Below are 22,971 nucleotides of genomic sequence, written 5' to 3' on the forward strand. Positions count from 1 at the left end.
GACAATTTTTACCTTGACTAAGAGAAAAATAGAGAAGATGCAAATAACTAGAATCAGAAATAAAGGAGAGGCCATTAGTAACAAACTTAAAAAAATCAAAAGGATTATAAGTGAATACCATAAACAATGGTCCACCAACAAGTTAGATAATCAATAAATGAACCAACTCCTAGAATCACATAAATGACCAAAACTGATACAAGAAGAAACAGAAAATCAAAACAGACCTACAACAGGCAAATAGATTGAATCAATAATTAAAAAACCTCTAGGATCAGATGACTTTGCTTGTGAATTCTAAAACACATTTAAAGAATTATTAATACTGATCGTACTCAACTCTTTGAAAGAACAGAAAAGGAAGAACAATTCTTAACACATTCTGTGTGCAAATACTATAAAGAATTTCCTGTTCATAAAATACAAGAGTCAATACTGTTTGAATGTCAATATTCCTCAAAGTGATCCACGGGTTCAGTGCGCTTCCTATCAAAATTCAAATGCCCTTTATGGCAGAGACCAAAACTGAGCATCTCATTATGTGGAACCAAAAGGGGCCCTAAACGGCTAAATGATATTGTCAAGAGAACAAATCTGGAAGACTCCTACTTTCTAATTTCAAAACTTACTGTAAAGCTACAGTAATCAAAACAGAGTGGAACAGGCATACAGATAAACAGAAAGACCCATGGGACAGAATTGAAAGTACAGAAATGAATCCAACATCTACATCAAACTGGTTTTTGACAAAGGCGCCATGACCATTCAATAAAGAAACAATTCTCTCAACAAGTGGTGCTGGGACACCTGGGTACCTTCATGAACAGAATACAGTTCTGAACTCCTGCCTCACTCCATATATTAACAAAGAACAAAACAAAAACATGGATCAATCACCTAAATATAAGAGCTAAAGGTATAGAACTATTAGAAGAAAACATAGGGGGTAAATCTTTCTGACTTCAGCTTTGGCAATGGATTCTTAGATGGATACCAAAAACATCAGCAACAAAAGAAAAAAATAGAGAAATCAGATTTCACAGAAATGAAAAAACATCTGTCCATTTAAGGACAACATCAACTACAGGATGGAAGAAAATACTTACAAATCATATATGAGGTCAGAGTTTAATATCCAGAATTGTAAGAACTCTTACAATTCAAAAACAAACAATCCACTTATAAAATGGGCAAAGGATTTACTCAAATTTACTGCATGTGAGATGACAGCTCAGGGACAGGGGAGTAAAAGCTTATTGTACATCTTTTCATATTCAAAAGATGTTAAACCACGAATATACATTATTTAGTCAAACCTTATACCCTGTTTTTAATGCTTTATTTTTTAAATTATCTAGGGTATTGCTATGATCAGTCATACAAATGGACATTTTAATTGTAGTCACATGTCAATAAAAAGGCTTACACTGATAAAAGAACACAAAAACTTGAGAAATAAGAAAAAACAAAAACATTAACTCTTAAAGCATAAGACCTTTGAAAAAATATACATTTATGGAGCTAGGGTAAAATATTAAATACAAGTAATCCAATATCAAAGGATAAAATCAAATAAAAGTTTTGTGCTTTTATGCTCTGGGATTAGTTTCAAAGAAAGGCAAGATAAACCTCATTATTTACCAATTTAATTTTGAGGGAATACAACTCTGGTATATTAAAAATGGTAAATTTTCCAGTAAAACAAAATATGATAAAAATAATTAAGGAAACAAAGATAAGTGATCAATTCTTCATGAAATTATAAGTATAAAAGTATTTTTATATATAAAAAACTTAAAATCAGCCAGAAAAGTAAACATCATACCACAAATAAAATATACATGTATATATAAATATATGCTTACATATATATTTATATATATATCTGATTACTGATGATGCAAATTTATAAAAACTTCATGCAGTACAGTCAGATTTTAGTGGTAGAGTTTTTTATGATTAAAAAAGGGAAAATAAAAATTAAAGCTTAAACTGCATCTCATGACAATTAGGTTGCTGTGCTCTTTTAAAGACTGTCTTAAGGAAACATAGTGAGGGGATGCAAACGTTAACGCACTGCACAGATTATGCTACAAGCTGGGAGGAAGGAAGCTCAGACACCATCCCGCCAGGCAGAACTGCCAAGCCATCTGAAATTGGACACTGATCCTTCAAGACAGAGAGTTTTCATACTTCTTAATATCTCACAACTATTCTTAAATGTTAGGTAAAATAAAACCATCAGTAAGAAAAGTCATGCTTATCATTTTTAAATTAAAAATACCTATAGGTATAAAAATTATTAAAGCTCTACATACGTTTTCTTGAGGATCAGTACAAATTTCTTGTGCTAAACAGATAATTAAGGATAAGCTCTCATATGGGTTTTGCCAATGCACTGTGTACCTATCATACTGTAGGTCCCGTGGAATTATGATTAAAACCAGTGTAAAGATTAAGAGGATAACAAAAGAAAACTTGTAGGACACGTTTGATAATATTCTTAACCTATTTAAAAAATTTGTGAATTGCAAATTGATTTCATAAATTTAATAATTCAAATAAATAAACTTGTTTGCAAATAAATCATTCACTATTTAAATGAGATTACAGATAATTTTTCCTTACTCTTTTAATGGTGAAATATAACTCTAAAAATACTTTCTGTAGTATTTATGGCTTATAACATAGGCAATGTGTACCAAAATAAATCTGCTACTCTATTTTAGACATTTAAAGCATCTGTCAATAACAGATTAGCTACAAGAAAAATAAAAAAGATACTCTCAAAAGTTATTGCAGGCAATATTGTAACTATCCTAAGACAAGTGTAACTACTGCCAAACAAATACAATAAAACTAACATTAATAAGAGGTAACTACAAGTACATTTAAGAAAAGAGTTATATTATTAGTCCCTACTAATGTTCAATCCCAAGACTGTCTATTTCTGTAGGCAAGTCATGCATATTATATCAAGAGAGAGATCAAATAAATTAGTTAACTGGTAATGTATAGAACGGACAGTGTTCACGGCACATAAATGGACCTACAGTAATAGTGAGTGCTGCCGAAGCTAATGACGCTTTAAGCAAGACTGGAAACGTGAGCACCATGCAGTCTCAGTGAACTCACCTGACAGAGGTGTGAGCCCATTCTCTAGGAGCAGAGACGCGTGCACAAGAGTGAGAACGTGATTGCAAGTAACAGACTTTACCAAAGTGAAACTATGACACTAAGCTGCAAAATGACGGGAAGCGGGCGGCGCGATGGTCTAGGGGTGACAGGGCTTCTCTGGGCCTCACCTCCCTCTTGGCCAGCAGCACGTTAGGCACGATGTGCGGCAGGCAGCGTCCCAGCATCAGCATGACGCTCGCCTCGCTGTCTGCAATCCGGGACACCTGGGAGACGACAGGTTAGTCAGGGCTGGCACGGGAGGGCTGCTGGGCGAGACGCGGCTGCGAGGCCATGCTTGGACCCCGTCTCAAACACTTCTGTTTCACACACACATTCAAAAGGACAGTTTATGAGGAGGAGGGAAGAAAAAACAAGAACCACCTGAGATTCCAAACAGGACAAACATTTTTTGTAGACCAGAAACGGATTTAAAACACTAGTAAGAAGCAGGGAGCAGACAAGGAGGCTTACTAGGCTTCAGTTCTGGGAACAAATAGTGGTAACACAGGACTGGGGCAGCCTCAATGGCTTTTAATCTTTGTTTTGGGGGGAAAGGTACCCACAAAGTCACGATCTTTGGCTAAGGTGAAAGAGTAGTTTGTATAATGAAAACGCATGCAAGGGGAAGTCCATGGGGGCTGCCCCAGTCTTACAATGAGAACTGCCAGACTGCATCCAAACCATTCTCTAGCTCTGTCAGATTCTCAACGACACTGTGGGACAGAAGCCCAGAAGAGGTGACGTGGAATCAACCACGAGAAAGGTATTAATAGACAGGGAGAAGTACAAAGAAAGGAGGAAAAAAATACCCTTTTAAGGTAAGCCTGCAACAACAGTTACAAAGGACTTGATGAAAAGAAATGTGAGAGCCAATTTACTCTTCAATCAAAGACAATCAATCCTAGAGAAATTAAAAATGGAGTACTCTAAAAATAACTGAAGTTATAAATAATATATACATCTGACTTGGTTTTCTAAATTACACCATAAAGAGGCATATAATTGTAGTTTGACAGACATAAAAAATTAAAACTAGACTGTCAAGAGTCACTTTCATACTAAACAGAGCTTTAATCCAAAGATAAAAATAATCAACTACTTTTCTTGAAAGCGGAAAACTTTGGATTTATTTCTTAGATTTTTACTTGAAACTGAGTTGTATTAGAATTATTTTTTGGGTAAAATGCTAAGAAGAAAAATGGAATGTTTTAAGAAAGTTGCAGGAATCTGGTATAACTCACCTCTGATCCTAAACGACTGTCTGCTGACATTCGACAGAAAGAGAGTAGTGCTTGATGGAAAGCAGGAGACAGCTTCCTAGAAGAAAAGACCGAATGAAAACAGGACGATGCCCAACAGTTAAACCGGCGTTTAATGAGAAAGTAAGGTTGTAATTTCCATCATTACATGAATCCTACCCCACACATGCTTGAATTTCTTAGCCACAAAAGATTTAAGGTCACTTCACTGGAGAATCATATGGGGAAAAAGGAATAGCAATAGCTGCTGAGCTTAAAAGAGCTTGATATTATGTGAATGAATGTCTTATAAATGTTAATAGATTAAAACTGAAGTTGTATGGCAGGTCAATGACTACAGAAAGTGTTCGCAACACCTGAAATGAGGATTTTTTCCCCCTTTCCCTAATTCTCTAAGGTCCCAGGAAGGTAAAGAGTGGCTACAAAGGATAAGCTGGTATGTTGCTGAGAAGTTCTGCAGATCTGTATCACGATAACGATAACCCTTAATGTTAGAAACCCACATAAAACAGCAAAAAATTAAAAACAAATGAAGGAGAGGCTCATTCAACATTCACATATATTTTAAACGAAGGATTTTTTTGTAATTGAAAATATTAGCCTATTTATGTTTAATAAAGAAGGTTAAAACATTTACATTTGTAAAATAACACTGGTCTCTATGTAATAGTATTCATAATATTGTAACTAGGAGTTGTATTTTATGTGCTCAATCTACGAAGAAAAGCGGAAACATCTAAGGTTACATAACAGAGGTTATTTAGTATACACCACAGAGCGGCCCCAGGAGCACCTGATTATGGAGTTAGTGTGCCAAAGCTGAAGCCTGTTTGTTCATTATGTTCCCCCTCCCCTATTCTTTCTGCAGAGGGAGCCCAAGCCAGAAAGCCTTTATCCTTCCCTTAGTTTAACCTCCTAATCCAATCATTTTTTTTTTTTTTTACCTTCTAACTATCTTATAAATCTATCTGTCTTTCCAACACAGGAAATTCCACCATTTCTTTCTTGGACTCTTCCAACAGATATCCCATGAGTCTCCGTTCTTGCTACCCTCTAATTACCACTACACTCTAGAGGACTCTTTCTAAAACTTCAGTTCAGTCGCTCAGTCGTGCCCAACTCTTTGCGACCCCATGGACTGCAGCACGCCAGGCCTCCCTGTCCATCGCCAACTCCCGGAGTTTACTCAAACTCATGTCCATTGACTTGGTGATGCCATCCAACCATCTCATCCTCTGTCGTCCCCTTCTCCTCCTGCCTTCAATCTTTCCCAGCATCAGGGTCTTTTCAAATGAGTCAGCTCTTTGCATCAGGAGGCCAAAGTACTGCAGTTTCAGCTTCAACACCAGTCCTTCCAGTGAACACTCAGGACTGATCTCCTTTAGGAGGGACTGGTTGGATCTCCTTGCTGTCCAAGGAACTCTCAAGAGTCTTCTCCAACACCACAGTTCAAAAGCATCAATTCTTCGGGGCTCAGCTTTCTTCATAGTCCAACTCTCACATCCATCCATGACTACTGGAAAAACCATTAGCCTTGGCTAGACGGACTTTTGTTGGCAAAGTAACGTCTCTGCTTTTTAATATGCTGTCTAGGTTGGTCATAACTTTCCTTCCAAGGAGTAAGCGTCTTTTAATTTCATGGCTGCAATCACCATCTGCAGTGATTTTGGAGCCCTCCAAAAATAAAGTTTGCCACTGTTTCCACTCTATTTGCCATGAAGTGATGGGACCAGATGCCATGATCTTCGTTTTCTGAATGTTGAGTTTTAAGCCAACTTTTTCACTCTCTTCTTTTACTTTCATCAAGAGGTTCTTTAGTTCTTCTTTACTTTCTGCCATAAGGGTGGTGTCATCTGCATGTCTGAGGTGATTGATATTTCTCCTGGCAATCTTGATTCCAGCTTGTGCTTCCTCCAGCCCAGCGTTTCTCATGATGTACTCTGCATCTAAGTTAAATAAGCAGGGTGACAATATACAGCCTTGACATACTCCTTTTCCTATTTCGAACCAGTTTGTTGTTCCATGTCCAGTTCCAACATTGCTTCCTGACCTGCATACAGGTTTCTCAAGAGGCTGGTCAGGTGGTCTGGTATTCCCATGTCTTGAAGAATTTTCAAGTTTATTGTGATCCACACAGTCAAAGGCTTTGGCATAGTCAATAAAGCAGAAATAGATATTTTTCTGGAACTCTCTTGCTTTTTCCTTGATCCAGAGGATGTTGGCAATCTGATCTCTGGTTCCTCGGCCTTTTCTAAAACCAGCTTGAGCATCTGAAGTTCACAGTTCACTTATTGTTGAAGCCTGGCTTGGAGAATTTTGAGCATTACTTTATTAGCGTGTGAGATAGTGCAATTGTGTGGTAGTTTGAACATTCTTAGGCATTGCCTTTCTTTGGGATTGGAATGAAAGCTGACCTTTTCCAGTCCTGTGGCCACTGCTGAGTTTTCTAAATTTGCTGGCATACTGAGTGCAGCACTTTCACAGCATGATCTTCCAGGATTTGAAATAGCTCAGCTGGAATTCCATCACCTCCACTAGCTTTGTTCATAGTGATGCTTCCTAAGGTCCACTTGACTTCACATTCCAGGATGTCTGGCTGTAGGTGAGTGATCACACCATCCTGATCATCTGAATCGTGATCTTTTTTGTACAGTTCTTCTGTGTATTCTTGCCACCTCTTCTTAATATCTTCTGCTTCTGTTAGGTCCATACCATTTCTGTCCTTTATTGAACCCATGTTTACATGAAATGTTCCCTTGGCAACTTCTATTTTCTTGAAGATTTCTCTAGTCTTTCCCATTCTATTGTTTTCCTCTATTTCTTTGCACTGATAATGGAGGAAGGCTTTCTTATCTCTCCTTGCTATTCTTTGGAACTCTGCGTTCAAATGGATCTATCTTTCCTTTTCTCCTTTGTTTTCACAGCTATTTGTAAGGCCTCCTCAGAGAGCCATTTTGCATTTCTTTTTCTTAGGGATGGTCTTGCTCCCTGTCTCCTGTGCAATGTCAGGAACCTCTGTCCATAGTTCATCAGACACTCTTTCAGATCTAGTTCCTTAAATCTATTTCCCACTGCCACTGTGTATCATAAAGGATTGATTTAGGTCATACTTGAATGGGCTAGTCGTTTTCCCTGCCTTCTTTAAAAACTTAAGATACCATCGTGTTCCAAGTCTCTAGCACGAGTTAACGCAGCTCAGATGACTGAGTCCCAGCTTGACTCTGCAGCTGCCCCTCCCGGTGCCTTCTCATCTGCACGCTTCACTCCCGTCTTCAGGAACCGCTCTAGCTCCCAAGTGCACTGTTCATCCTGCTCCTCTCAGTCCCTCTTAGTGGGGAGACTTCCTCTTATCTCTCGGCCTGGTTCACTGCTACTTACTCGTTAGGTATAAAGTCAGAAAATACTTCTTCCTTGAAACCTTTCCTACTCTGATGACTAGGTTAGGTACCCTGATTGTGTGTTCCCAAGCAAGCTGAACTTCTCTTATATTCCTACCTTTTACAATATTGTAACTGCCTGACAGTCTCTCTCACACTGTAAAGTCTGTAACCGAAGGGCACCATATGCTTGGTTACTGCTGTTATACTCGTCATGTGGGCTTCCCTAGTGGCTTCATTTGGGCTTCCCTAGTGGCCAAGAGGGTAAAGAATCCACCTGCAATGCAGGAGACCTGGGTTGGATCCCTGGGTTGGGAAGATCCCCTGGAGAAGGGATTGGCTACCCACTCCAGTATCTTGCCTGGAGAATCCCATGGACCTCTAGAAGATTGGCAGAAAAGGCAGTGGCACCCCACTCCAGTGCTCTTGCCTGGAAAATCCTATGGACGGAGAAGCCTGGTGGGCTGCAGTCCATGGTGTCGTGAAGAGTCGGACACGACTGTGCGACTTCACTTTCACTTTTCACGTTCATGCGCTGGAGAAAGAAATGGCAACCCACTCCAGGGTTCTTGCCTGGAGAATCCCAGGGACAGGGGAGCCTGGTGGGCTGCCATCTATGGGGTAGCACAGAGTCTCGGACACGACTGAGCGACTTGGCGGCAGCAGCAGTGAGAAGCCTGGCAGGCTGCAGCACGTGGGGTCCCGAAGAGTCAGACATGACTGAGCAGCTAACACTTCCACTCTTCTCTTAAACTGCAAACTCCTCACTAACAGTACCTGACACACAGTTAAGAGCTAAAAAAGTCAGCTGGACACATTTAAGAATCATCTTTCTCCTGAGAGTGGCTTTGGGGCCTGGAGGAGATGCATGGAGCTGCTGCAGACGCCACTGCATCACACTTAGGCCTGTATCTCAACCCTGTGAGATCAGATGCACTTTGAAGACCGGCCCATGTCTATTTCAATCCTGTGACCCCCTCATAATACCTACACATACACACACACAACCACACACGAAGCTGTGGTATATGAGTCAAAAAGTTTGCTTTGGAAAAAAAATAAAAACTTCTCACTAAGAATGAGCACCTTTAAGTCTAAAACAAATTAGTCATGCTTTCCTGTTACATCCCAACACTTGCTATAATACTCCTCCATTTATTAGGAGGAAGTATGACTGGCTCAGAATGCATCACAGGGTATGTGTGAGGATTAACGAAGCTGGCATATGTAAAGCATTTAGAACTGTGTCTGATGTATAAAAAGAACTCAATAAATATTCCTCTCTCAGAGAATATTCTTTTTCCACATTTTAATGTAAATACTTTTTGTCTCCTCTACTAGAAAACATAATCATGAGGGGCAAGGGACCCTGCCTTGGTCATCTAAGTTCAGTCATTGCAATTTAATAAAAATTAAATGAATTAAGATAATATTAATGACACAATGTTACAAATGGAAGCGGAAACAGGAAAAAGGACTAAGATCAAGAACTAATCACCTTTTTAGTAAAGGCTACTATTTAATATGAAAACTTTCTACTGGGTCTGATAATGATGTGGAACACAGAGAAGGTAACAGCACTGGGTTGACGCAGCCCAGAGAGCACACGTCCCGTTCATGGGTTTACACACTGAGCTAAAACAGGGCCTAGTTCATGCATGGTCTACTCCTCTGCAACACAATCCAACTTAGCAATTGCTTGTGATTTTTCGCAACGATGTGGACTCCACTAAGTGTTAAGTTCATGTTAGACACATAAAAATTCATATATCTGATCTGCAAAATAAGAACTGAAACTCTTCTAGTTTGACAATGTACTAAATAGCTGAAAGATGCATTTCAAAACACAGGACACATACTAACCTATTGGGTTTATCAAAATGGACTGTGTTTTTACTTGATGGAGAAGAAGACGGTATTCCTTCTCTTTCTCTTCTGGGGAGAGACTGTGGGAAATTCTCTTTAGGAACAGTAGAATCAGCTTCATCTGAGTTTGAAAGATGGACATCCTTGTTTTCTCCCTTGTCCAAACTATTTATAACTGAATTCTGTCCACTGTCTTCAGAGTCTTTGTGGGGAGACTGATCCAAAGAAGGTTGAACAGAGTCACAAACGACAGGGCTGGCAAAGTGCTCACTTTTGAGGAAGTCCATTTCACTGTAAAACAGAGAGAGATTATTAGAGAAGAATTGTATTTTTTAAGACTTTGGCAATAGCATAAGCCTCATACTGGGTTTAATGACTTAAAAGTATAACATATTAATAGAAAGTGGTTTGGCAACTAATTAATCTTTCCTGTACCATATATATTGATGCTTCATATAGAAATGTAGCCACTAACTCTTACAAAACATAAAAATATTTTTATAATCTATGCTTTGGATTATCACTTAGCCTTCTTCATGTGTGAAATGTGGAAAATTCCATCTAACCCACATCATGAGTATAAGAATTAAATGAAATAATGAATAGAAAATATGTATAACACTAGCACAAAGAAGTTCCTTTATTACTACTGATACAACCTGAAGAAAGTAAAAAATATCTTACTCCTTGGTTCTAAGACAGATATGATTTTATGATTGTTACAGTGATTAACAACTTTTTGGGGGGGAAGAACATATTAAGTATATAGGCAATTATAAGATTTGTTTCCCCCAGAAGTATTAGGATATGAAAAATTATGCCTTACAACTGAAATACTATCTTATATGTTTATAGAACTTGTCAATTTCTTTAATAATTTTAAGAGGTTTTATAGAAACGATGGTTAAGTACTAACCTTTCAAGTCTTCTGATTTGCTCCATCAAAGACCATTTCTCACCATTTAATAAACTAATTTTATCTTCTAATTTCTGTACTAGCAAGGAGTTCTAAAATCAAAATGGGAGAAAAACAGAAACTCAACATCTCATAGTGTGCTTTTACATGGCTTAAACACTTTTTGTGGACTTGATTATTAACACCTCTCACCTCTACAGTCTGAGGAGTTTCAAGGGTTGAAGGAAGGTTGCCTAAAACTGGCGTCAGAGCTTCTAATTCGTCTTCTTCTACACCGCTGGCCACGTCCACAAGGTCTTTCCCAGTTACTTGATGATTTCCAAAATCTCGGTAGAGCTGCAGTAAGTCTGGAGGTTTTGGAATATTTAATCCTACATCATCCCATAGTTCAAAATCCTAAAAGATAAAAAACAGTAACATAAAAAAATCTATGTGGCAGTTTGATCTTGCATTTTTGAGATGTATCTTTTCCTTATTGCTAATATCTTAAAAACTCAACATAATTGTGTGATAACGTCAAAGCGTACGTGCCAGGTGAATCCCACCCTGGGAGTCAGGAAGTGTGCAGGATTAGAGTGTGAGATGCACCCCTACCTCATACTTGAAAAATAAGGGAAACAGGGTCCTCAGTGGAGAGACAAGTTTTCTTTACAGCAAAAAGGATATTCTGGACTTCCCTAGTAGCACAGTGGATGAGGGCGTGCCTGACAAAGTAGGGACCCTGGGTTTTGTCCCTGGTCTGGGAAGATTCCACATGCCCTGGAACTACTGAGGGCAAGCTCTAGAACTCGAGGGCTGCAACGACTGAGCCTGCAACCTGCAACTACAGAAACGCATGCACCTAGAGCCTGTGCTCTGCAACAAGAGAGACCAAGGGATGAGAAGCCCACATGCCCCAAAATGAAGAGTAACCCCGGCTCACCACAACTAGAGAAAGCCCGCATGCAACAACAAAGACCCATCACAACCAGAGAATTAAAAAGTAATAAATTCCTAAAAAAAAAAAAAAAGGATATTCAGAGAGAAGTTGAAAATAAGACTATTCATTTACAATCAGAAAATTTCACATAGCACCACAGAAAGGAAAGACAGGAAGCAAAGGAAAGAACGGGCAAGAGGGAACCAAAAATCAGTAAGACAACAATTGTATGCAGATAAAAATATAAGAGAACTATCAATAAGTATGTATTGAGTGCTACTATACATGTAGATACAGAGATTTGTTTAGCCTCAAGAAGATTAAGGCTAGTCAAGGGAGATAAGAGATAATCTTAGGTAATCTTAGAGCCATTAAGATAAAATCAGGCCACTAAGATAAATGATCAAAAATAAAATCAGGTAAAAAGTCTTACGCTTTAGCCAGAGGCTAGACATGAAAGACAGCCACTGGCACCCACTCCAGTGCTCTTGCCTGGAGAACCCCATGGACAGAGCAGCATGGCGGGCTAGTCACAGGGTCGCAGAGAGTCAGACACGACGGAGCGGCTCCACTTTCACTCTTGAAGCATGAAAGCAGCGAGGGCACTGGGACAGAGCTGCATTAAGGGCAGGTGGGATCACCACTAAACACCATTTAGTGGTTAAAGGGTGAGTAATTGATGAGCGCTTGCACTGCCCTTTATAAAATACTTTCATTGGGGTATGTAATTAATAAATAACAAACTGCACAATTTAAATCTGATTTTCTGCGACTCCATGGATTGTAGCCCGCCAGGCTCCTCCGTCCATGGGATTCTCCAGGCAAGAATACTGGAGTGGGTTGCCATTTCCTTCTCCAGGAGATATTCCCGACCCAGGGATCAAACCTGGTCTCCCGAATTGTAGGCAGATGCTTTTACCGTCTGAGCCACCAGGGAAGTCTTAAATCCACAAGCTAATTTAAAATGTGCAATCTGCTGAGTTCTGACACCTGAGTGCACACCTGAAGAGATCACTGCAATCAAGATGGGCTTGGGGCGTCCCTGGTGGCTCAGTGGTAAAGAACCTGCCACCAATGCAGGAGAGACAGGTTCAATCCCTGATCTGGGAAGATCCCACCTGTCGTGGAGCAACTAAGCCTGTGCGCCACAGCTACTGAGCCTGTTTCATCTCGGGCCTGGGGGTTGCAATTACTGAGCCCATGTTCTGCGACGACTGAAGCCCACACCCCTGGAGTCCGAGTTTTGCAGCTACAGAGCAGTCCCCACTCGCTGCAACTAGGGAAAAGTCAGAGCAGCAATGAAGAGCCGGCACAGCCAAAAATAAAGAAAGCAGAGAAAAAATAAAAGATTAAACACCAAAGCTACGAAAAAAAAAGATGAACTTGTTCACTCCCAAGTTGTCCTGGCCGCTTGCGACCCTTCCCCCTCTTTGCTCACACAGGCCCTGTTCTAGGCAAATACTGCTCTGTTTTCCGTCACTGTTACAGGTTTACATTTCTTAGAATTTTATAAATGGAAGCATACAGCAAGTACTCTATTTGCCTGGTTTCTTTCATCCAGATTATTGATTTTCAGAGTAATCTTTGTTGTATCTGTCAGAGGTTCATTTTTTTTTATTGCTGAGTTAGCATTTCACTGTAATGATACATCAGAATTTTTTATTCAACTGCCTGCTTCTGGATACTTGGGTTGTCTCCCTAATGTCAGCTATTATAAATAAAGTTGGTGTGAACAGTGCGTAGGAGTCTTGGTATGAACATCTCCCTTCACTTCTCTTGGACTGTAATATCTAGGAAAGGAATGATCAAGTCATATAGGTAGTGAAGGTTTTAATTCTTTTCAAATAGCCTGCTAAAAAATGTTCCAAAGTGACTGTACCATTTTGGATTCCCATGAGCAATGATGATATTTCTCCTTACTCCACATCTTTGCCAAGACGTGGGAGAGTCTCAGGTAAACATTCTAGTAAGTGTGCTGTGGGATTCCACTGTGACTTAACTTTTATCCACCTAATGACGAAAGACGTAGAACATCTTTTTCCGTGTGCTTGTTTGATATCCATATAGGTTCTTTGTTATAAATCATCTGTATTTGTTATAAATCATATATACATGTTTGTTATAAAATCATCTATATAAACTTTTTGTCCATTCTTTAAAAAATTGGGTCTTTTTTTATTATTCATTTTATAGAGTTCTTTAAATATTCTGGATAGAAATTCTTTATCAGATATGTTACTTGAAATATTTTACCGAATCTATGGCTCATCTTTTCATTTGTATAGAGTTGCTTTCAAAGAGTAGAAGCTACTGACTTTGATGAGAACAAATATTTGATGAAGAACACCATACTTTAGGTGTCATATACAAGAAATCTTGGCCTCCCTTCCAGGGTTGCAATGAATTTTTCCATGGTTTCTTCTAGGAGCCTTATGGCTTTAGAATTTACATTTAAATCCATGATTCATTTGAATTACTTTTTGTATATGGTGTGAGGTATGGTTCAAAGTTCATTTTTGGAGGTATATAGATATCAGAATGTTACAGTACTAATTGTAAAAAAGACTATGCTTTCTGAATGGAATTTACTTTGTGCTTTGTTAGCATCAAAAGATCATTTATGTGTAAGTTAATCTCTTGACTCTCCACTAAGTTCCAATGATCTGTCTACGTTTATGTCAGTAAGATACTGCCTGAACTATAATATCTTAAAGTCAGCTAGTTGAAGTCCCCTAATTTTGTGCTTCTTTACTAAAGTTGTTTTGGCTATACTATGTTATTTCCATCTCCACAGAAATTTTAGAATAAGCTAACCTCTACAAAAAAGCTGGTGAGATCATTAGGATTGTATTAAAAGTACAAATCAATTTACAGAAATTGATACTTTGACTATACTGAATCTTATCCATTACTACAGTGTATGTCTTTATTTTCTTTCAGCATGTATAGTAGTTTCCAGTGCATAATCCTTCATCATATTTATCCCTAAGTATTTCCTATTTTTTGATACTTTTATAAATGGTATCTTTAAAATTGAATGTTTATTTGTTGCTAGCATACAGAAATACAAGTCATTTTTGTTTACTGACCTTGAATCCTAACGCTTGTCTATCATCACTTATTATAGTGTTTAACACTATAAGCAGTCTATAGAGATTTTCGATATATATAATCATATTACCAGTGAAAGTTTTGTTTCTTCTTTTCCAAAATATATGTCTTTTTTTTTTTTTTTTCTTGCCTTGTACTGGCTAGATTCCTCAGTATGATGTTCAACAGAAGTAGTGAGAGCAGATATTCCTGTTTTATTCCTTATCTATTCCTTATCATTCATCATTAAGTATGATGTTAATGATAGTTTTTCTATAAACGTCTTTTATGAATCTAAGGAAATTCCTCTCAATTCCTAATTTCTTTGAAGTTTTTACGGGAAAGACATGTTTGATTGTGTCAAATGTTTTCTTTTGAGCTGACCATATGATTTCTCTTTTGAAAAGTTTCTTAAAACGGTGAATTACAATGATTGATTTTTGGACTAATCAATCTTATGTTCCTCAGATAAACCATTTGGTCATTGTGTATGTATTAGCACTTTTACACATTGTTGGATTTAATATATTAAAATGTTATATAGAATTTCTATATCAGTGCTCATGAGGAAAATGAGCCTGTAATTTTCTTTGTTAGCCAGGTCTGTATCTGGTTTTGAAATCAGAATTATGCTGGTCTCATAGAATGAGTTTTGGACAATTCCTTTCTCTTCAATTTCTAGAAGAGTTTGTGGAGAAGTGGTATTACTTCTTCCTTAAATGGTAGGTATCTAGAGTGATATAACCTTGCTCATTTACTTTACTTCTTCCTTAAAAGTCTAGTAGATATCTACAGTGATATAACTTTGCTCATTCCAGATTCTGATAATTTGCTTCTTGTCTCTTTTTCTTAATAAGTCAGGCTAGAGGTTTACCAATTTCATTAACCTCAAAAACCCAGTTTTTTGTTGTTATTAATTTTTCTCTGTTGTTCTCTGTTACCTATATCACTAATACATTCTCATTTTTAATACTTCCTTCCTTTTAATTTCTTTGGACTTCAGTCAGTTTTCTTTTTCTAGTTTCTTAAAGTAGAAACCAATCTTCATTAATTTGAAATGTTCTTTCTTTTCTATTCAGTATTTTGGTGTTATGGAATTTTACTGTATGTATAACTTTAGAAAAAGTTAAAGCTAAATAAAAGAGGAAATAAGTACACTGTAAATTAGAAAGGAAACAAATTATTGTAAAAAAAAAAAAAAAGGAAACTGTACCTGATCATCATTTTCATCTGAAAACGTTATTGATGTCAGCTTGTAGTTATTCTTCAATAAAAATTCATTGACTAAGAAGTTTAGAGCTCTCTTTTCAAGAGGTTTGATTGGCTCCTAGAGGTGGATACAAGATGGATAGAGTCCTGTGAGTCTTCCGCTTTCAACACCTGTGCTTCCATCTCATACGGAAGATACTTTTAGGTCTGTCATTCACCCACCTGAATTTCAGGACTTGATTTGTAATTTTTTCGTTCCTGTAAAGGAACTTCATGTTCTGGTGGAAGAAAATACAAATGAAAGTTTACTCCTTTGCATCTCACACCATCTCAGCTACCTCTACATTGTCAAAGCAGAAAAGGCTCAGAAAAGTTGCATGTACACCACCTGCAGCCTCCGTCAGGTTGGCTCGGAGGGCCTGAATGGTCTCCTTGGCTTTCCGTAGTTCAAACTCCAGGACTGGACAGGGATTTGGAATAAACACACACAGGCATCCAACCAAGAAAAGGGAAACAGAAATAAAAAATAAAAAGCAAGGATGGGTATGAAAAAAAAATACAATTTGTATTGAAAACAGAAAGCATGCAATCTTTATGAAACTTGTGAACGCATGCAGCAGAGTTGATTTGCAAGCAAACTGGTGAATGTTTTCCATAGTTTTAGAATTCAGGGGACTACTGATCAAATGTTCTAGCTGTCTGACAAGGAATAGCTCTATTTAAAAATAAAATCTGTGGCATACTCTCATTCAGCCAAATAAAACCCTTAGGTGTTGTCTTCACTCAGTCTAGGTAAGAAATGTAATGGAATGTTTCCAGGTGACATCATTTTAGGGGAAAAGACAAAACTTAGATGAAGTTCAGCAAATACAGTTAAAGAAAATCTTAGGATTAAAAAAAAATATTTATCTAAAATAATGTTTTAAATCAACATACAGGAACAGTGAATATATTCTTTCATTAAGATGTTGAAGAAGTATGTTTTAAGTATCTTACAAATGTGGGATGTCTATCAATTTTTCTACAAACAAGTATATATGTTCTGTAAACAAGCACAGATATGTTAAACACATACCTAAAAAAAGTTCCAAGGGATTTATTTTAGGTTTCATTTAAAGCCAAAGAATAGACATACGTTTGTTTTTTAAATTACAATTAAAATCATTCTAAAGCAAATGACTGTGTACAATTCTAATAAGAGTGTAGTTATCTAAGGATATTGAATAAAATTAAGTAGAATTTCAAAGTTCCTGACAACTCTTCAAATCGATATTTGTTCACATTAAGAGGTACTAATGAAACTTAAAGATTTCTCCTGTTACTGCAGAGTATAATACAATAAACATCAATAACTGAGGAAACATTTTAGTGAGCTTTTTGAAATGTTTCATCATGAGCAAGATTTAACTATGTCTTTATTTGGAATTTTCTTTAAAATATATAAATATTGCTACAAAGAAAAAAGTATTGGAGGGAAAAGTCATTTCTGTGAAGTAAAGCTCTGAGAAAATTAAGTGATCTTTGTCACAACTGGATATTTAAAAAATTATTATTTAAATAGTTCTGCATAAAGTTGAGTAAATTTAAAACTTTAGAGATGCAACTTTTTCCTGATTGACTAATAAACAGAAAAAAGAAGATGGCAACTGAAATGCTATCAGAGACAACAGAGCTATAAAATATACGGGAAAAACAGAATTCACTCAGTTTGCACATTTTCATTAAAAACTTAAGATGTAATTGAATCACACCTAGTACATGAAGGCCAATTATTTTGATGCACAGAATTTCAGTGCAGCAACACGAAAGCACAGCTAAATATCAGATGATGTGTACATGACTATTTTTTTTGGTCGTCAGCAATGCTGATCTGCAAACATTTCTGTGCAACAAAGTAGAAACATTTTCCCTAAAAATTACACTTCTGGAAACTCTTAGAGTTTGTATTTAAAGTCAGACTGCACAGATTCGATGTGTAAGATAAGTACAGAATAGATTTACTTTTCTTCTATTTCAAAACTCTAGGTTTTGATTTAAAAGCACTTCACTATACCATAAGCAAAGTAAGTATACATATCATACTTTCAGTATAACTTACAATTTACTAAGAGGTATTACAGAACAATTGCAGATCAGAAATGCCCTGTACCAGAATGATAGAATATGAAAAAAAAAAAAACTGGTTAAAACACAAACTGTGGGAAAAGAAACAACTCAATTCAACTGGTGAAAGTTTAGGTGACCAAGAGCAAAACAATGAATGATCAAGGCACAGAAAGCCAGAAAAACCCATGTCAGACGGCAAGAATTTTTATTTTTGTGTACATCTACACATACATCGCCAAATGCCATTAGAAGTTGCCACTGCTTTTAAAGCTAGTGCTTATCAAAATGAGCTCACTCTGCTGCATGTTTCTTAATATACAATCCAGACTTTAAAAGACAAAGGCATATCTTTGAAGCTACAGCACATCTCTATAAGGGCACAGTATGATCAAATAATTGAAGTTATGTGAAAAGTTTTCCATGAAAGGTCTGAACAGATATATTTACACACATATGAATTTGTCACTTCTTTATTAAAAGATATTGAATCTGTAAAGTGATACATTATACCAAGCAACCTCCAAGTAGTTTTCAAACACTATGACTCTTCATAAGAATGTTTGAAGAAGTGAATGCTTTTAAAAAACACTGTAGGAACCAGCTACCAGCCTGCTCACTCCACTACCCCACCCTCTACTAGCCCAACACTGTTAAATGCAATTTTAGTGGAACTGAAGTAACAACTGCAAAGATATGGGTATATTGTAAAACTGCATATTATAATCTTACCAAAATAATTAATGACTAAGTCAGCATCAGCCATTCTAGATTGGCTGAAACAGTTCTTTTTCAATCAAAGTTGGACAACCCTGGTATTGTATCAGGGGCGCTACTAGACCAGGCACTGATGACTTGGGATGTGTGCAAGTGTGTATCACTACTATCATAGAATACTTGCTAAGTCTTAGTTCTTTTGGCACAAAACTCAAAATAATGGTGCTCTAGAAACATCTGTTCATTTAGAGATCTTCTCCTCATTAAAGGAATGCCTGCACAGGCTTATAACCAGATTTCTAAATTTAGGAAAATGATGCTGAAAATCATCACATACATATTTATATATATCACACACACACACACACACATATGTCAGATAAACAATTTATTAATGGTTGGAGCAGACTCTATATTTGCATCATGGGGCAATGGACTCAAAACCTGTGTTATCTATAAACTCCTTCTGCCCAAGACTAGTACAGGAACATCAAAAAGAGATTTTTGTTCTTTCTCAGTAAGGTTTACATGTGATCCAATGACAGATGACACGGTAATTATCTCTTCTCAATTACTGGTCTTTCAATTAGTTTCTAAGTTACTATCAATGGTTATAAAGAGACAAAAATCTCTTTGGAAATGGGAATTGTGATTAATTTACATTTTCAGCCACATATCACACGCTTGATTCAACAACAGGAGCCCTAAGAGTTTAAAGATTATTTTCTTGGAATAACATGTATTTTCTTCCTTTTCCCAGTGAAGATGAAAGACTGCATCCATTCATTCATTTATCCTGAAGGATCACTGACTCATAATATTGTGTTAGTTTTCAGGTGTATAGCATAGTCATTCCATTTTTTGTAGCCTATATTTCATTATAGGTTATTACAGGACATTAGATATAGACTTTTGTGCTATGAAGTAAACCCCTGTTGCTTATCTATTTTATGTTTAGCAGTTCGTATCTATTACTCCTGTACTCCTAAACCTGTCCCATCCTCCCCTCTCTCTCTGCTTTGGGGAACCACGGGTTTGTTTCCTATGTCTGTAAGTCTATTCCTGTTTTATACATAGATTCACTGGTATTATGATTCCACATATAAGTGATATCACATACTATTTGTCTTTCTCAAGACTGCATGTATTTATATATTAGCATTATATAGTAAGCAAAAATTACTTTATTTTCCCAAACTTAGAGAAAGAGTATAATCTTTAGATTAAAAATATAAGGTCAAAACTACCAACTATTTAAAATTTCCATTCTAAGTTATGTTTGGTTATAGTATTTTGCTTAGTTATAACATCTTGCTTTTACATCCATGCTTCTCCCAATTAAAAATACTAGCTTACCTAATAACAAGAATAACGATGAACCTCTTAAATTTGACTTCAGGTTTTCAAATAAAAGTTAGAGGAATGAAAAATAATTACCTGGTCTATTTTTGGGTTGAAGTTTTTTTCAAATACATAACCATTTGAACAATAATACAATATACAAAACTAAATATATTTGGTTCAGTTCAGTTCAGTTCAGTCACTCAGTCGTGTCCGACTCTTTGCGACCCCATGAACCGCAGCATGCCAGGCCTCCCTGTCCATCACCAACTCCCGGAGTCCACCCAAACCCATGTCCGTTGAGTCGGTGATGCCACGCAACCATCTCATCCTCTATCATCCCCTTCTCCTCCTGCCCTCAATCTTTCCCAGCATTAGTGTCTTTTCACAAGTCATTAGTTTCAAATAAACTAAAATACCATGTATTTAACACTTAATAAATAACATAACATAAACATATAACATCTAACATTTACTATATAATTAAATATAACATAATGCCACTTAACAAATGATGTAATTAGGAGGATAAGCCCTAAAATTATTGAAATAATTCCCATTTAATTTTCAGATTATCACTGATGTGATTTGCTCTTTCGACACAGCTCTTTACTAACCATTGGTAGTAACTTAGAAGCTAATTGAAAGGCCAGTAATTGAGAAGAGATAATTACCGTGTCATCTGTCAGCTAACAATGTTTACAACTAAATCATGACAACTGAGGAGGCAGCTGCACTGAGGCCTCCCCCTGACTTCCCCCTTCAGCTGACTCTGCTGCTGCTCTCACTGCCGAATCCTCTCGGAGCCTCTGCTGAACTAAAAATGATTCACCATTTTTTCCCTTAAATCATGTAATACTGTTTGAGATTTTTAAACTCTTTTCTCAAGCAATAAATGAAAAGCACATATTGGAATCTCATTTTACATAGGTCAAACCTAATCCTTCACCCTAAGAGGTGGCATATGGTATGATGAGTCGTGGGCTCTGCTGCTGGGCTGTCTACATTTGAGTCTTAGCTCTGCCACTAAAGTCTTAAGACTCTCTGAGTGCCTCAGTTTCTTGGGGAGTGGAAGATGAGGATAATTCTATAACTTAATGAGTTAAGATACATTTACAAAGTGTTCAGAAAAGAGCAAGTGCTATATAAAAATTAGCGCTCAATAGCATTCATCTTTATTCATGATGACTAGAACAGGTAAATGTATGGTAGGTTTTAACAACCTTGTTCCAGTAAAGGGAAAAAAAAACTCAACAGGGTTGATGAAGAGAGGAAGCCAGAGTGTGGATGCTCCCTGGCCCCAGGGCCCTCCTGTTCCATGCGGCATCTTTCCTACGCCAGGAGTGCCCACCACCCCAGCGGGGTAAAATGCCTCACTGAGGGTGGCTTCCCGTCTATCTCAGAGTCAACATCCCGTGAAAACCACAATTCCTATAAAGACATTCAGGACCTACTTCAATAACTGACGGTCACAGCCTGAAGCACCAGAAAGGTACCAGTCAGTTGACATCTGAGGAGCCAGAGCTTCTACACTGGTAAGTGCAGGGTGGAGCCCAGAATCCCACTGGCCTCATCTAATGAGGGCAGGGCACAGAGGGTACAAGTTGGTCTTCTGAAGTCCCCACAGATCCAGTGGTGACGCCAAAAAGGCAAAACTGGTGGGAGAGTGGAGACGGGAAGGAAACTGGGATGAGGAACCAAGCAACTAAAAAGGATGCCGCTCTTCTTTGTGGAATGGGCGAGGTCCAGGAAGCCCGGAGTGGGCCAAGCGTTAACAACCTTCACTTTCAGGGTCACAGGAAAGTCAAACGAAGCTTCTAGAGGGATGCAGGGGCGACCAGGGAGAATCCAAGGAATGAAGACAAAGTTTTGATCACCAATCAGCATGGAAGTATTCAAACCAACTTTTAACCATCAGCAGAGTTGCACTGGTATATACCATGTAAATATTACTTAGCCCTGGTCTGGAGGATAAAAGGAATGAGGAGAGCAAGGTCCAAGTAACTGTGCACTAAGCCATGGCTGACTGACACCTGCTTTACACCAGTTGTCTAACTATATGGCTGTAAACTGTTAGATGTAAGCAGAACTCGGTAGTTGCAGGCACACATAACCAAAAACTCAGAGCATCAGTGGAAAGAGCAGCTAGGGGTCGGTGAACACTCAGGAATGCTCCCTGAAGCCAATACATTAGTAACAGAACTTTGTATGGTAACCATCTAATTCTATCCACATACTGAACTGCAGAAGGAAGAGAATTTTTCAAGTCATTTCATTATTTCTGGAATGTGAAAAACATCCAAATCTGTCTTTAGAATCTTACCTGCCACTCTCTCATCTGTTTCCCTGTTACCATCATCTGAATATCTTGCAAAGTCTAAAGAATCAAGGGTACTGATGCTCCCAGCTCGATCTGTAATAAATCAAAAACAGAAAGAAAAAAAAAAAAGAAGAAGAATTAAACAGCTTTTTATTTAACTGCCAAAATAAGGGACTGGAAATCAATTAATTATCTATGATTTTTTTTTCCAGTTAATAAACTATGACTCTAAGGTATAGGAATTCTATTACAACTATAAGATAAAAATGCTCGTACTAATTAAAGTACTTTGAAGTAACGCGAGTTTCCCTGCCCAGATCTCTTAACTCCCGAACAAGACACACACAGGGTATAATGCAACCAGCCTAGCTAAGGACAACAGAACTGCAAACAATTTGGATTTTACTCCAAGTCCAGTGGAAAAACAACAGAAACACACACATTTTTAGAAACTGGCTGCTGTAAGCAAAGTGGTTTTCAGAGAGACCAGCTCAGAGGCTATTATGTAAATCAACTATACTCCATTAAAAAATAAAAATTAAAAAAGAGAGGCAACTAGAGTCATGTAAGGGCTTCCCAGGTGGCATCAGTGGTAAAAACAACAAGAAACACAGCCGACGGCGAGCACAGGAGACATTAAGGGATGTGGGTTTGACCCCTGAGTCAGGACTATCCCT

General features: G+C 37.6%; 1 protein-coding gene across 5 annotated transcripts in view; it reads right to left on the bottom strand.

Annotated features, from left to right (window-relative positions):
• The window catches only part of RELCH (RAB11 binding and LisH domain, coiled-coil and HEAT repeat containing), a 108,747-nt gene that overhangs the window by 61,108 nt on the left and 24,668 nt on the right, over nt 1–22,971 (bottom strand). For 2 of the 5 annotated variants that reach the window (XM_040264266.1, XM_040264265.1), the window contains exons 2-10: nt 22,298–22,387; nt 16,202–16,273; nt 16,036–16,091; nt 15,818–15,931; nt 10,788–10,991; nt 10,596–10,687; nt 9,677–9,970; nt 4,419–4,494; nt 3,306–3,401 (exon numbers count right to left, since the gene is read on the bottom strand). In XM_040264266.1, coding sequence (XP_040120200.1) covers nt 3,306–3,401; nt 4,419–4,494; nt 9,677–9,970; nt 10,596–10,687; nt 10,788–10,991; nt 15,818–15,931; nt 16,036–16,091; nt 16,202–16,273; nt 22,298–22,387 — 1,094 coding nt within the window. Of the gene's footprint in view, nt 1–3,135; nt 3,160–3,305; nt 3,402–4,418; nt 4,495–9,676; nt 9,971–10,595; nt 10,688–10,787; nt 10,992–15,817; nt 15,932–16,035; nt 16,092–16,201; nt 16,274–22,297; nt 22,388–22,971 lie in introns of all 5 variants that reach the window. The other 3 variants (XM_040264264.1, XM_040264267.1, XM_040264268.1) reach the window with 3 other exon arrangements.

The sequence above is a fragment of the Oryx dammah genome, unplaced genomic scaffold (assembly GCF_014754425.2).
Source record: "Oryx dammah isolate SB20612 unplaced genomic scaffold, SCBI_Odam_1.1 HiC_scaffold_22, whole genome shotgun sequence".
Classification (NCBI taxonomy): domain Eukaryota; kingdom Metazoa; phylum Chordata; class Mammalia; order Artiodactyla; family Bovidae; genus Oryx; species Oryx dammah.